The sequence below is a fragment of the Astatotilapia calliptera genome, chromosome 4 (assembly GCF_900246225.1).
Source record: "Astatotilapia calliptera chromosome 4, fAstCal1.2, whole genome shotgun sequence".
NCBI lineage: Eukaryota > Metazoa > Chordata > Actinopteri > Cichliformes > Cichlidae > Astatotilapia > Astatotilapia calliptera.
This window is the reverse complement of record NC_039305.1, coordinates 17,243,979-17,260,311: the sequence shown is the minus strand read 5'-3', so window position 1 is coordinate 17,260,311 and position 16,333 is coordinate 17,243,979. Positions and strand designations below refer to the sequence as shown.

Here is a 16,333-nt window from a genome sequence, read left to right as displayed (position 1 = left end):
GATGCTCCAGGTTCTCTGGTCCTGAGCAATAATTTCAGTTACTGATTAATATCATACTCTGTTGTTAGGGCTGTGTGACATGACCAAATCTCATATCCCGATATTAAGACATCTATCGTCCGATAACGATATAAATCACAAAAATGTAACATTTTCTGTAAATTCTGTGAATCTCGGGCAGCTCAACTTGCGTGAAGTGTTTCCAGTTGGGCGTTGCGTACCTGGAGTCGAGTGTTTTAACTGATGCATGAAACTATACATTTTTAGACATAGGTTGAAACGGCCGCCGTTTTCTTTGTGAGTATGTATTACACAGCGTGCTGCGGGGAAAAGCCTGTTCTAACGTTTGAGTCTAAGGTTTATTTTTAGCACCTGGCGGCTCTTTTTTACTTCTGATCCGTAAAAACTCTGCATCTTTCACGTGATTCAGTTTATTTTGAAAAGTCTCAACAGGATCTTGAGCTTTATTGTGAAAGCTTTATGTGGAAAATAAACAAGCAGACACGCGGTGGTTTTTCCGTTGTTGTTGCTAACGACAACACATAAAAACAAGCGCTTGTCTGTCTGTAGTGTGGTTAAATATAAGAGAAAGAAAGAACTTTAAGAAATTAATATAGTCACTACAGTGGTCGTGTCCAAATTCATGGGCTGCATCCTCCTGAGGACCCAGCCTTGGCGGTCTACGTGGGCCGGGTCCTCAGAAGGTCGGGTAGGGCGGAAGTAAACGGCTGGGGAAATTGGACGGTCTAGCCTTCAGATTAGCGTCACCGCTGTCTCGGTGGAGTTTAATAAACTCAGCCGTCTGCTCCTTGCTATCTAAAATATAACAGGACACTGGCGTCAATTCTCGACCGTCTCACACTTCTGTTTAATAAGTTTTCTGTTTGATGTTTATTCAGTTGTGTAAAAACCGAGGAGGAACCTACCTGGGGATTAATAAAGTTTTATTTTATCTAATCTAATAACTTTAATCTCAGCCAAACCGATTTACTCACGAACAAACAAAACACTGAAAAAAGCCCAACAATAACATTTTTAGGTTTTGTCTTGACCGGGACAACAGGGCAGTTATCTGAGTTTGCCTACATTACAAATAGTTTCTGCTGTACAATTTGCAACCATGTCATTATCTTTTTTTCATTTTTGTTTTAACCTGGACTATGAGTTTATTTTGTGTTAGATTTAAAAGACAGGCTGGTTATAGCATGCTTGTAATAAATCATTTTGACAGCAAGTCACAAAAATCAACATTTTGTGTGTGGACTTCAAAATTGTGCATTTGTATTTGTCAAATATCTAATCAAGTCTAATCAACAGTAGTGACTCCCAGCAGATTCATCCAGGGAGGAGAACGGACAATTACTGTTGTGTTACTGTTTTGGTATTGTATTGCATTTTTAAAATGTTGTGCTCATTAAACTGTATTTTTAATTGGGGACAGTCATTTTATGTGATGTGTTACAACTGTGTTGACTCAAACTTTGTATTTGATATTTTAGTCTTGCTTAAAAAGTAAATTAACTGTGTGGTCTGGTTAGGTACTGGGCTTAAACAAACAAGATTTCACTTGATTCAATTTCATCTGGCTCTTCTATGTTTTACAACATAGCCTTGATATGAGGTTTGCAATGCACTACGTAGATTTCTACACTTTCTGATAATAGCAAAAGATTTAAAAAAAAAAAAAAAAAAGGAAAAAGTGTTTGAGGCCAATAATCTGCTTTAAAAAACAAAAACACAAAGAAACAAAAAAAGGAAGGTCGAGAGCTGTGGCCAATGCATATAAAGTGTCACTTGGCTGTGTACCCAACTAAAATGCTAAAATACTGTTCTGTTTTTTCTCCATGAGGACAAGGTTTCCTGCAAACAGCTGTATTATGAAACTTCCCGTTAGCGCTAGCCTTTCCGCTGCTTTTAGTTTCATTTTCAGGGAAACAGAAACCTAAAGTGAGTTATGTCTGCTCCTACACAGAGAGCTCAGACACTGGCAGAAGCAGGCTAAGGCAGGTAAGCTCTCTTACTTTCTGCTGCTAATTTGAATCATTTGGAGACTGATTAACTCTAGGTTTTATTGTAAAGGCTTCTCTGCTTAGAATTTATTCTGAATGGAAAATTATTTACACGACAGTGCAGCTAACAGCATTGTACGAGGAATTTATATGGAGTAAGTTACAATAAATACTGAGAGTCGACTGTCTCTTTGAGGATTACACACTTCTAATGCACCCTTTCACACAGAAGAAGAAAACCACACAACATACATTCACAAACATAAATTCACCTCGTTCTATGGCTTTATTGACCCACTGAATGCATTTCAATATTTGAAGCAGGCTTTTATGTGATGGATTGTTACTATTGGTCTCTATTACACAGAGTCTACAGAGGACTTTGCGATATTTTGTGTTGTGGATTGTTTTACTTCCTGAAAAGGCAGCAATCATAATAAACACTCCATGAGCAGCAGCATCATTAGAATTGCAGCACAGCTATATCAGTAAGTATATTCTGTGTTAAAAAAACCCAAAAACTGTCAATACAGACATTAATTTGATAATGCTTTTGGAAATATTCAGGTTTACTCATGCAATTGTATTTTAGCAGCTCATGAGCCCACAAACAAACATCAGGACAAAACGTTCTGGCTTAATTAGAAGCAGACAAACTTGTACTTAAGGACCAGGAAAGCTCAAAACGTACACACACCCGGACACACTCACACACACCCGGACACACTCACACAATAACTAGCAAAGCTTACTGCAGGGTTCATATGGAAACATGTCTAATGTTTAAAGACCACTGGGAAAATATGAACAAATGTAAGGTAAAGATGCAGAGATGAATAATGAAACCAGTAACTTCTTAAATCTCTACAGGATGTTGAAGATATCAGGACAAATCAGCTGCTGTGTGGCTCTCCTCCTGACCCTCTCCTCTGTGTCAGCTGTAAGACGAGCGCTCAATTCAATCAGTGACCTGAAGACGGTAGGCTTTGGCCAGTCTGTGCCCGAGTACAGCCTCCGCTTGCTCCACTGGTTTGCCAATGAAATTGACATTAACAACAATGATGATATCCTGCTGACCTTTGACCCAAACAGTGGTGCTTATGGCTCACATTATTATCGCAACAATGAAGAGCTGTTAGACCCACTGCTGAGGGGATACCGATACTACACTGTTGGTAATAGCTACCAAGATGCATCACTGGGACTTCCAGATTATGTCGCCGAGTCAGACATTGAGGACAGTAACAGGGTTCGCATTATAATTAGAGTCAGGCAGCAGAATGCAGCACGGATAATAGATCAAGTCTATATCACACAGCATTATGAGACATATGAAGATCAAGGGACAGATTATGATCCACAACATACATATCCAGTCACCGTCTGCCTCCTAAGAGCGATCAGAAAGTTTTCCTTGGACCGCAATAACATCAACTCAATGAGGTCTCTCAGAGACCACTTTGGAAGCAGTGCTGATGATTCCCAGCTATGGGGAAATTATGGATATCTGGGATGAGCTTGCTTGTCTTGGGACTGTTTTTGTTTATTTGTGATCCCAGAAAAGTATTCCTCTCACAAACACAACAGCAGACGTCAGCCAGCACCAAGAAGGAACACACAACCTGATTTGGAGAGCAGGCAAAAATGTCACTTCTGGGATGTCTGTCAAAAGATCAAGTGGATCATAGAAATGGGAATAAAACTGAAGGTGACAACAGGCAAAAGTGGAAACGCCAGAATTAATTTGGAGCAATGTTCATAGTGACCTTCTTAAACGAAATGTGATGGTGCTACTTACCAGAAATAATCAGGAAGAGAAAGCCCTGACTTCTAAATGTATTGAGAACAATATCGTCAGCAGTTATGACACATCAAGCCGCCCTCCCCTGAATGAAGGCCTTCAGGTACGATTGCATGAGGTTAGGACTCGATTTTTCTTCTGGATTTCAGTAGGAAAGGAGATAGACAGAGGCAGTGAGTTTAAAAATCCCCAAAGCTGTGAATATAACAGGATACAATGCCTAACCTGCAACTCTTTGCAAATGACGGCAAGGCTTGTGCTCGCCTTAACAGTGACAAAGTCTTTCCATAACTGGAAGTCTGAATTTAAAAACGCATGGGGTAGGTTTCTATAGCTCTGAAATAACGCACAAAAACTATTGAATGGTGGCAGTGGCAATGGGCAACAAAATTCAAAGAAAAACAATTCTCAGGACAATTATAATGTATACGAGTTACGAGTCAGACATGACAATTGCCCGGGAGTGCAAGCACGCTTCATACTGCAGGATGAAATTGAGAAAGCAAGAACCTCACCCTGGGCTGAATGAAGAAATTTACTCCTTTAAATACTGATTGAATAATGTTTTTTAAAAAGCCAAAGAAAGAAAGTAGAGACAAGTGTTAGCAGCAGATTTTAATTTCAGGTCATTACCAGCCTCTTAAGAGTGATCAGAAAGGTTTCTAGAGACCACTTTTGAAGAAACAATCATGATTACCAGCTATGGGACATTACAAACATATGGTTGTTGTTTATTGTTGTCAAGAGGCCTGGCCCTATACTATGAAGCAAACCCAGAGTATCTTTCAATTACCTGGATTCAATGGTGATCAGGATACATAGTCATACGAAGCTGTTTATCAACTTGCCAAGTTACCTCCCAGCTTCTTTCACATGAAAAGGGTGGTCTTAGCATCTGATTGATCTCAAAGGAGCATTTCATGGATCATATACACAAAATGATCCCTACGCAACCTAAACCAGACATTATCAAATGGTGATTAAAAATCTGTAAACATAGTAACATTGAAAAAAAAATTAATAAAATTGTATAAATGTTTTTATACTTCACTTTAAATGCTGCTAAATCTTATAATACAGCCACTGGGACACAAAAAGAAAAACACCAAGAATACCTATTCAACAAATCAAAGTCACTTTGATCTGCAGACAAACTGAAGTCATTTCAACTTACTGTGGGACAGTAAGTTTTAATGTTCAAATGCATCTAGTGTAAACAGCTGTAATGTGCATCCATCACCTTAGAAATAATCAACAGCACAGAGCATGCACTCAGCCATAAAATAATTAATGTGAATTAAAATGTTTACTTTACCACTCAGTGCACTAAGTCACAAGATTAATGAGTTTCTCTCATCCTTTTTGCAACAGTGTTGCATTTTACAGTTTATGTTCTTTGCATAATTTTGATCAACATTTATCATCATCTGATAAGGTCTGTGATAGCAACACTCGTAGGGATCATTTTGTGTGGAGGACGAGTCATATGACCCGTGAAACACCCCTTTTAGATTGGTGTTGGCAGCATCTGACCAACCGTTTTATGTGAACATGCAGTGGAAACCCTGGAGTTAATGAGTTGATAACTAGCTTCGTGTAACTGTTTATTCAATTGCTGATGTTAGAGTAAGTAAATCCAAATAACAGAAAGATACCCTGGGTGTGTAGAACTTGCTTCATAGTACAGGCCTCTGAAAAGCTACAACTCTAACCTAAATAACCTATTGCAGGCTGCAACACAAGGAAACAACACAACCATGAGATAGCACCTTTGGAATCAGGGCTTCTCCAACATATGTGTGCAAGGACTAATTTAACTAAAATCAACATCAGCACATAGTTTAAATCGAGCTTCTCTGTTAGAATTGACTGTTACCGACTACAGAATCCTGTTACATCATTATTCTTACTTGCTGTCTTGATACACTCCTAGCAAGTTTTTACTTTTTTCAGCACCTTAGCTCCTGAACGTTTTTTCCTGGTATTTCTTCTGCATCAGTGAAGACTGTATTTTTCAAAAAGGACAAATTCAGATAGTGAGGCCATTAGTAATTATTGGCCTATTTCAAATCTTCCATTTATTGGCAAGATTACGTATTACGATTAAGTAACTGCTTGAAAACAAATTTCTACTATGAAATTTTCCAATCAGGATTTCATCAATGTCACATCACATAAACTGCTCTCATTAAAAAGGTGTTCAATGATATTTACTATCATTGTTTACCTGTTTTACACTATATTTACATATGTTTTTAAATCGGTGTTATATATTTTTTTAACATTTTTAAATTTTAATCATACTTTTCTGTTCATTCATCAATTCATTTTTAATACATATATTTTCTTCAAAAATAAAGTTATTTTAATCCAATTTCGTAAAATACTTTGAATGACTGTTGAGTAAACGCTGATATTTAAACACATTAGCACACTGCCTTGCCTTCAAACCAGTAAATAACACAAAGAGGCACAACATGCTCTAGATATCAACTGAACCAAGCTATAGTCGCCTTACTGTTCACCAAGAAAAGGCCCCGACCACCAGCAGGATGTTTAATTAAACATGGAAACAAAAATCCAGCAGGAGTTGTTACATTGTACGCTTTGCAGCCATCTGTTTAATTTTACTTTGTGCTGTATGGATTTGCTTTCTAAATCTTGCATAGAATGCTTGTAATGAAATGTTTGGGATTTCTAAATATCTTTTTAGCATTTGAACTACATAAAATTGTGCTTACTGTGTATGATGTAGTTGCTCGCCACAGATTTGTAAGAAAAATGGACAATTGCTCTGATCGATGAATCTTGAATAAGACATGCATTTTATAGATGTTTTTTGTATTTCTTCTGTCATCTTGAAAAGTGTGTGTTCATTAAACCATTTTTTCAAGTGTGCAATGGTTATTTTGTGATGTGTCATAACCAACTTTAGAAACACAAACAAGCAGATGCGTAGAATGTAAGGCTCATCAGTGCCTACGCTATAGGGCTGCTCGATTATGGCAAAAATGATAATCACGATTATTTTCACTGAAATTGAGATCACGATTATTTGACGATATTTATTTAACCCTTTAAGACCTACCATAGAACCAAGTCCACCAGAGCTTATATTATTTTTTTTACATGTTGTAGTGCCATTTGTGGGAGCATTTCAAGTTGCTATACATCAATACAACTGTTATAGCCCATATTTTAATAATATGTATGCATTAAGTCCATAGTAACTACATAAATTGCAAAAAAGTGCAATAAACTACAAAAAAAATTGAAAATCGCTTTTGTTTTGTTTACATATATTTCTACTTGGAGAAATTTAAGAGGTTTATCCCTCAAAACTTTAAATACAATAAAGTTGCAAAAAAATAGTTTCCCACCACAGGAAATTTATTTTGAGTGTCTTCATAGTTTTATTTTGGAGATACAGCAATTTTTATATACTGCAGGAAAAACAAAAAACAATCCTATGATGCAAATTTGCAAAGAAAACAGCATGTGCATCATTTCACTGTGGGAAGTGTTACGAACAGCTGATAGGAACGGCAAAGCGTGTTTCTGGAATATTATGTTTTTGTTCCTGCAAGCGCTTTTTATGCAATTTTTGCAAAGCTATATGTGGAACGAAACCGTGACCTAGGACAAGCTGATGGCATCAGATGTAAGTACAACTCCTCCGGTTTCATATGCAAAACAAATTATTGCGCTAGCTTACACGGTTCAGATTCTACAGGGATTTAAAAATAGTTACGCAAAACGGAGCGTGCTGCTCTGACCGGCTTTAAAGGGTTAACAATAACTTTTAAAAAATAATATAAAATAGTGTGCAACACCACTGAAGTTTTTTATTTTATTTTAAACTCTCTTTTCAACCAACGGCAGTCACTCTCCAAATAACTTCTGCTTAGCTTTCCGAGCTTCCCTCGGGTCCTCTTAATCAGCGGTCTCCAACCTTTTTTGCGCCACGGATCGGTTTATGCCCGACAATATTTTCACAGACGGCCTTTAAGGTGTCGCGGATAAATGAGGGAGGGGCTAATAATCGGCTCAGTCATTTTTAATGATCGTTGAAAGCCCAGATCGTAATCGTGATTAAAATTCGATTAATTGAGCAGCCCTACTACGCTATATGACCAGGCTCTGGCTGCTGGGCTGGGGTCAGCATAGAGTCAACTTTATGATCACGATGTGTTCTTGGCTAGCTGTGTGTTATCATGTCATCTGTTCAGATGCTTGCAAAGAGCTGATGATGTGTTAATAGCATAATGCGATTGTTTCTGACATGGGTGCAGTTTACCCTGTGGTGTATGAAATGCATGTCTGTTCCATTTTGCTTCTCAAGCACACGAAATGAATTCACATCCATTTCTTTTATCCGCTCTATCCATTCAGTATGCAGATAACTGAAGAACCTTTGCAACGCAAGTAAAGACAACATTGTAAATGTAATATAATTACTGAGCTAAGTGTATTAACCCATACCTGCCTTGAAGCAGAAGTGTCATTATGTTTGTATTAGATATATTATATTCTCTCAAACATAAACTAAACAAATTAAAAAAAAAAATAAATAAATAAAAAAAAAAGACAAAACAGTGTCCTGGTGACCTACTGACCTAAAAACAATGTATGATTCACTTGCTTTAAATCCTTCTGGGAATGTTCGTTGCACGTCTTCCATGTTTCACAACATGGTTACCTGCTATTTGTTATTCACTAAGTGACTCTTTCTGTTGCCTAATGATGGCAAACGACCAAAAAAGAAAAAAAAATAAAAAATAAAAAAATAAAGAAGTCAAGTGTTTGAGGCTAGTATTCCACATACACATACATATATTAAAAAAAGTGAATAAAAATTAAGACACTGACGTGCAAGTATTTCAATCCACTCTAGGCGGTCAAGAGTTGTGACACATGCATAGAAAAGTACTTACAAAGACCTGATAGACTTGATAAGGCTTCAGGCAATACTGACTAATATTTAACCAAATTTGTCTCAGTCGCTCTCCCAACAGTCACACACTTCATCCTAAACCTGCTCTTAAAAATGACAAATAATCAGTGTTTGTATCTAGAAGCGTGGCTGTAAACCCAGCTAAAATGCTGAAACAGTATTCTGTTGCTCGCTATTACAGGAGGTGGTTTCATGCAGACAACTTCCTGTTAGTACCAGCCTTGCTGGCTGCTTTGGTTTCATTTACACGGAAACAGCAACCTAAAGGGAGTTACCTCTGCTCCTACACAAACAAAGAGCTCAGACACATGACAGCAACAGACTAACGCAGGTAAGTCCTCTTACTTTTTGGTGGGATTTTGAATGAATTTGTGACTGATTAACTCTAGATTTTATTTGTGAAGGCTTCTCTGCTTCTCACGTTATTTTAGTATTGTATGTAGCAAGGTACAAAAATTGAACATTGACAGTCTTTTGTAGCATTATGTACTTCTAATATATCCTTTATCATAAAAGACAACCACACAATTAATATTTACCTCACTTTCTACAGCTTTATTGACCCACAGAATCATTTTCTCTATTTGAAGCAGGACGTTATGCAATTCACTGGTTCTAATGGTCTTTATTACACTGATAGTCTACAGAGCACTTTGTAGCAGCTTGTGTTGTGGATCATTTATTCATTTGACAAAGGCAGTTATCATAAACATTGCATGAGGAACACTGTCATTAGAATTGTAGCAAACAGCCAAGTATGTTCAGTATTAAAAATAATACAGACATTGGTGTTAATGTTTTCAAATTCATGTTTGTAAAAAAAAATAATAATAATTTCAGGTTTACTCATGCAGTTAAATTCAATAATTCCAGTAGTTCATGAGCCCACATATAAAGCTTGGTTCAAAACTTTCTGGCTTAATTTTAAAGAAAAAGCAAAAACAAAAACAGAATTTGTACTCAATGACGAGCCAGGAAAGCGCACTCCTGTTGTTTAACCAAATGATCTGGCTCATGAAAAACACACTGAGACACGATCCTCATGTTAACTTAAGGCAACACTGCATTATGGGATTAGCCAAAGGAAAGATAACTGGCAAAACCTGTTTCACTGTTTATATGAACATGTCTAATGTTTAAAGACCACCAGGAAAAAGATCATCAAAATATGAACAAGTGTAAGGTGAGGATGTAGAGTCTAGATGAATAATGAAACCACCAACTCTTAAATCTCTCTACAGGATGTTGAAGACAGGAAGAATCACGAGCTGCTGTGTGGCTCTCCTCCTGACCCTAACCTCTGTGTTGGCTGGAAAACGGGCACTGAATTCAATCAGTGATCTAAAGTCAATCGACTTTGGACAAACGGTGCCCAAACACAGCCTCCTGTTGCTCCACTGGTTTGCTAATGAAATTGACATAGACAACAACAACATCATCCTGCTGACCTTTGAGCCAAATAGTGGAGACTTCGGCTCACATCATTACGGAAACTACGAGAGGGTGTTAGACCCACTGCCGAGGGGATACCGATACTACACTGTTGGCAACATCAATCAACAAACATCGCTGCCAATGCCATATTATGTCATCCACCCACGGGCGGAGTACCCAGCGAGAAACAGGGACAGGATCATATTCAGGGTCAGAGAGCAGAACGTGGGACGCCAAACTTCACAAAGGATCGATCAAGTGTATATCACACAGCATTATGAGCAATCTGAAAATCAGGGCACGAGGTATAATCCAGAGCATACATATCAGGTGACTACCAATCTGCTGACGGAGATCAGAGAGTTTTCTGTGGAAGAAAATGACATGAGCTCACTGACGTATCTCAGAGACCGCTTTGGAAGCAGTGCTGATGATTCCCAACTATGGCAGATAAGAAACACATGGGGTGAGCTTGCTTGTCTTGGGCTGTTTTTGTTTATTGTGATCCAGGAGAAATATTCCACTCACAAACGCAACAACAGACCTCAGCCAGCACCAAGAAGGAACACACAAACCGATTTTGTGATCAATATCCCAGAGAGCAGGCATAATAATCCTGTTGGAATGTTTGCACAAATTCAAGTGGATCATAGAGATGAGATAAGACTGAAGGTGACAACTGGAAAAAAGGGAAATGCCAGAATTATTTGGAGCGATGTTCCTAGACATCTTCTTAAAGAAGGTGTGATGGTGGCAATTTACAAGAATGATCAGGAAGAGGACGCTCTCACTTATAAATCTATTGGGAACAGAGAGTCGGGCATTTATGATACATCAGTACCCCTGAATGAAGGCCTTCAAGCACGACTGCATGAGGTCAGGACTGTATGTTGCTTCTGGAAATCATTAGGAGATGAGATAGACAGAGGCAGTGAGTTTAAAAACCCCAAAGCTGCGAAAATACCAGGTTATGATGCTAACCTGCAACTCTTTGCAAAAGACGGCAAGGCTTGTGCTCGCTTAATAGTGAATGAGTCTTTCCATAACTGGAAGTCTGAATTTAAAAAGGCGTGGGTAGGCTTCTATAGCTCTGAAAATAAAGCCACAAAAAACCATGAATGGTGGCAGTGGCAGTGGGCAACAAAATTCAAAGAAAACACTGATTTTCAGGACATGTTTTATGATGTGTACGAGTACGAGTCAGGTATGACAATCGCCCCAGGAGTGCAAGCACGCTTCATTATGCAGGATGAAATTGAGAAAGCAAGAACCTCACCCTGGGGGGAATAAAGATATTGAAAAAAAATTTAAGATAGATATATTAAATTAACCTGTACATACGCCCTTTCAAATAATAGCTGAATGATTTTTATTAAATAAAAAAAGGCAAAATAAGATACCAGACTAGTGATGTCCATACTGTATATTTAAAGGTAGATTTTTAGTAAAAACAATCATATAGTAGTAGATGTAAAGGTATTTCAGGTCCTTCATCTCATCTATGCTGTCTTCTGCTGAAAACAGACATGAGCCTGTAAGAGCTCATTGCAGAGATACTGGTACTAATGTGCTGTACTTCATGTGGTCAGACGTTTTTGTAAAGCAGTGATGAACTGGGTTTGAGTCAATCAGAAACAATGTATTCATCAGCCCATAATCACAGAGCAGTGTTAAATGTCCATTTATGGAAAAAGGAAGAAATCCATGGGATCAGAGTTAAGATTTCTATGGGGAATTTTTTATATGTATGTAACGAGATTAATGTGACTGATTTTTTGTTTTTTTACCTAATGGAAAACGGACATAATGGCCATGCTTTTTGTAAAGACTGATTTCAACTGTGTATGGCATGCTTATGTTGATGACCCCTTTACAGCAATGTGGCACTAAGATTTGACTCTTAAGGGTTCAAGCTAAAATCCTGCAGACCTCGCCTATACGGAGAATAGACTGGCCTGGATATCACCTGCTGGGATTAAAGGTCCTAGTGTGTAAATGCATTTTAAAAAACTGTACAAAGTCTTCTGTAACAGCCTTATCGTTCATGATAAAGTGCTGCCCTGCAAAGGCTTTTCAATGCTCCAGCATATCTAGTCAAACAAGCCGCACCTCTGTCTCAGCTGTTTGCACAAGATTGCAAAATATGAATTGCCTGAATGAATAAATGTCATGTGTGTTAAGCTGTAAGTGGGTCTAAAGTTTAATGAAGAACATCCTGTGAAAAAGACTCAAAAATTGTGTTTGTTAAACCTAAGTTTTTTTCTAAAAGTTAGATGTGCATAATTACAGAGACAGGTGTTTCTCTTTTTTCTAATCACAAGACGTTTTTGGGGGTCAGGGATAAATCCTTTCCATCCCTTGTGACATGCACAAGTCGTCGTTTCTAGCCAAGTCCCAGGCAGAACTATCAAAAGGCCTTTATGCTTGAGTGAAAGAGATAAATACTGTTTTAATGCGGTGAAAAGAGGATAGCACTCAGAGGGCCAAGACAAGACCCAAAAGATCATAAGATAATGACTCATCATTAAAAGTGTTGCAGGCTCAGCTTTGCAAAAATAGTAGTACAAAGAACTCTCTAGTGAAGAGACCAGAGCCAAGTTTTAATGACAAACACACTTATTTGTTCCGTCTCTAAAAGTCTGAAAGCTGACACATTTGATCAGCTACTTCCACCATTTTGTAAGAAGAAAGCAGAAGAGCATCAATTTCTGCTATGACTTGAGGTGATTCGGATTAGGAAGAATTAGTAATCGATTAATGACACCTAATCCATGCACATTCGTTAATTTAGTTTTGCTAACAACATTAACAGGTTTCATTTTTGTAAATGAAAGTATGCAAATTCAAAACGCATAGGTGTTTATATAAAATATATACAACACACACACACACACACACACACACACACACACACAAAACAACAAAAAACCCACCCAATATCCAAAAATAAAGCTGCTGTGGATTCACTTTCATACTTCCTCTTTGTACATCCTTTCAATCACATTACATAAAACTAAACACATAATAAAGCAAAAACTGCCTAATGTGTCATTACTGTCCTAAATTCACGCCCCAGTGCATGAAGCTCACACTCAATTACTATGTTAATCTTTAAGCAACCTTAAAATCAGCAAATAGAGCTCACTGCATCAACAGGTTTTTTGTTCCCTTCCTGTGTTCCTTTGTTAACCGAAACATAATGGAATTTTTTTTTTCGTTTCAAGCAAGTAGCAGAAGAAATTATGTTAAATACTTCACAATCCAAGAGACCTCATTAATAATAAGGGAGCAGGTGCACGGCATGGGATGCATTTCAGCATGATGCTGCAAGTTCCGTGTTTGGCTCCACACCTACATAAACACACACCTCTTCAGGAAAGATAGCACATGGAAAGATTGCATTAGAGAGGTGTAATCAACAAAACACCTTTGATATTCACCATTTACAACATGTAAATCATTAGCTGTAAGGCAGGCAGTAAGTATTATGGAACGTGTCGTAGCTATGGCTCCCAGTGGCTCAACAGCTCATTAAACAACAGTTAAAACGCCTTTTTTAAACGGAGTATTTCATGAAAATAGAAATTGTCTTCAGGCCAGTTAAGAACTGGTGTCATCCCTTAAGCAAAACATAAGACAGCGACATAACAGGACAATCAGTTTTGTTTAACTTAAGCATGGTAATCAGTTTTTATATAAATTAGCTCTTATTACTTGAGATTGGTTGTTTTCTGGATAATTTTCTTACAACCAATGTTTTATGTATTTTATATTTTATTTAGGTCGACACAATATTAGTGCCTTAAAACATGCATCCAAAACAGCTTTTTTTCAAGCTGCTTGCTGAAGTGCAAGCTGTTAAGCTCAATGCTACACAATGAATGTGTGACGTGCAGCCAGGACATGGAGATATCTATATTTCTACAATGTTTCTATTTTAGATTTTTTGGGGGAAGATCTAAATGTCAATCATAACAAACGAATGCATCCAGCCAAATAAAACAATAACTTGCCCTGTTTTTTTAATGCTGAATTGCATTCACTTGCCATCATGCCAAGGTATGACATACTTAATTCTGGCCTAAAAAATGGCTTTGTGAACCACAGGTTATTAACTTATTTTTAAACACCTGTACTACGAAGTTTTTGACTACTTAAGTTTAATTTAAAATGACCTGTGGTAGTGTGAATGAGCTGGACTGAGGTTGCCTTTAAAAAGCAGAGGATGGCCTGAGAAAAGCCAAAAAATGTAGCAGGAAATGCAAGTAAATCAATGGCAGGAAGCAAGACACAGCAGACATAACCTAAAACAGTAGATTATATAAGAGTAGATAACAGAATATCTTCAAACTTTTCTTGTGCTTTTTCTCCTTTCAAACTTTCTAGTATTTATGCATAATCTGATGTGAAAATTCTTCTCATTAAGTTAATGCATTTTAAAAGACACTTATACAAACTCGCTGCTGTCAGAGTGAGGCATCCAAAGAAGACCGGAGGCACAAAAAAAAATAAAAAATAAAAGTGAATGGTGTAAAATTTAAAATACACCAAATGTAATATGCACTGATTAACATTGTTACTTAACCACTTATAATTTTTAAATAATGCTATTTATCATTTTTTAAAGCAAAAAGACAGGAAATACCAGTGGTGATATTATTTTGTTGTTTGTATGCATCACAGTGGCTAAACTAATGTATGACAATCACAAAGCAGCAGGTTTAAAGGGATTTCAAGCCTTGGTCTTCCAAGCCTTGGTCTTCCAAGCCTTGGTCTTCCAAGCCTTGGTCTTCCAAGCCTTGGTCTTCCAAGCCTTGGTCTTCCAAGCCTTGGTCTTCCAAGCCTTGGTCTTCCAAGCCTTGGTCTTCCAAGCCTTGGTCTTCCAAGCCTTGGTCTTCCATTGTTGTTTTCTCTGAGAAACAGACCAATAAATCAACATCCTATATAAGGTCTACGCAGCTGTGTGCTGTATGTCAACAGCAAGAAACTGCAGTAAAGTAAGGAGAAACTGGCTTTGAGCCATATAGAAAATGATTTTGCATGCAATAGTTAGTTAATCATAGAGCTCCAACAGGTTTTAAATTGTTAAATATCAATTTATGTCGCAAAACCTCTAACAGATCGGTGTAAAGATACTTCTGTGGTTTGTTTATGGCTGCAGGCATCATCATCAGCAGATAAATGTGATATTTAAATTTAGAATCAGTATCCCCCTCAAAAACACATTACTGAGGGGTGCATTGTTTTGCATCCACAGTTTGAATTCTATTGCATTTATGTGTATTTCTTTTTTCTTACACAGTCCTTCCACATGAAACACATACTCACTGTATTTTCTTTTGCGCTATATAACCAGCAGATACAAATTTATAGGACAGACTCTGTATTGCCTTGCCTTGAACTGTGATCATCCCTTTGTCCATGTAAAGATGCCTGCATTGACAATAAAAAAAGAAACCTTCTGAACTGCCCCTTTACATTGAGCTGTTTGTGAATCAGGGAGCAAAGCATACATGCTGAACACACTTCCACTACATACAGAGTTTCTTTAGATTACTATTTCAAATTTTAAGTCCTGCAAATGTGTTAGCAAACCCACTTCCTGTCAAGTTTTCCATAGCAGCTGGTTCTCTGAAAAGGTGCCTACTGTTGTTGTGGCAATCCTCGCTATCATTCATTAATATGCACGGTGAGAGCAGCTGACTAATTTCCCAGATATTTTTCATAACGCCCTTTGCAAATAAAACTTGCAGGAGAAACTGCATGCAAACAGACATCCCAACCCACAAACTGAATCTAAATCTGGAAATACTATGAAAAAAAAATTGCAGTAAGTTTATGCAAAACAAAGCCTATTTGACTGACTCTGCAACATGTATCGCAGCATCCATGACAAAACAAATCAAGGTCAAGGCCAGGAACAGGAAACTGAGCTGTGTACACAATGAGTGTGCATGTGTGTGTCTCTCTGTGGGTAAACATGAGATCACATCCTGCTTGAGACTGAATACAGCTGCTCATCGTTACAGGCGACAAATCAGCCGACACAAAGCATGTCATTACTACCTCCTGTGCTCTCGAACAGCCACCACAAAACTTCTTATCACCTATCAGCATGTCCATCAGTCACTCTCC

The 16,333-nt window shown here is 37.7% G+C and overlaps 2 protein-coding genes across 2 annotated transcripts; both read left to right on the top strand.

Moving 5' to 3' along the window:
- Positions 1–1,929: 1,929 nt before the first annotated feature.
- On the top strand, positions 1,930–3,525 carry LOC113021536 (uncharacterized). The gene is made up of 3 exons (XM_026166295.1): positions 1,930–2,007; positions 2,377–2,497; positions 2,880–3,525. Exons 2-3 carry the CDS (start codon positions 2,457–2,459, stop codon positions 3,523–3,525), a joined length of 687 nt encoding a protein of 228 aa, XP_026022080.1. The 5' UTR covers positions 1,930–2,007; positions 2,377–2,456.
- Positions 3,526–8,417: 4,892 nt separating this feature from the next.
- Positions 8,418–12,385, top strand: LOC113020882 (uncharacterized). The gene is made up of 2 exons (XM_026165161.1): positions 8,418–9,095; positions 10,006–12,385. The coding sequence occupies exon 2, from the start codon at positions 10,007–10,009 to the stop codon at positions 11,486–11,488; it is 1,482 nt and encodes a 493-aa protein (XP_026020946.1). The 5' UTR covers positions 8,418–9,095; position 10,006; the 3' UTR covers positions 11,489–12,385.
- Positions 12,386–16,333: the final 3,948 nt, after the last annotated feature.

Excerpts from the sequence above, each read along its gene's own strand:
- LOC113021536 (XM_026166295.1), top strand. The coding sequence starts at position 2,457 with ATGAGCAGCAGCATCATTAGAATTGCAGCACAGCTATATCA. Across the intron at positions 2,498-2,879 it reads ATTGCAGCACAGCTATATCA|GATGTTGAAGATATCAGGAC; the intron begins GTAAGTATATTC and ends AAATCTCTACAG.
- LOC113020882 (XM_026165161.1), top strand. The coding sequence starts at position 10,007 with ATGTTGAAGACAGGAAGAATCACGAGCTGCTGTGTGGCTCTCCTCCTG.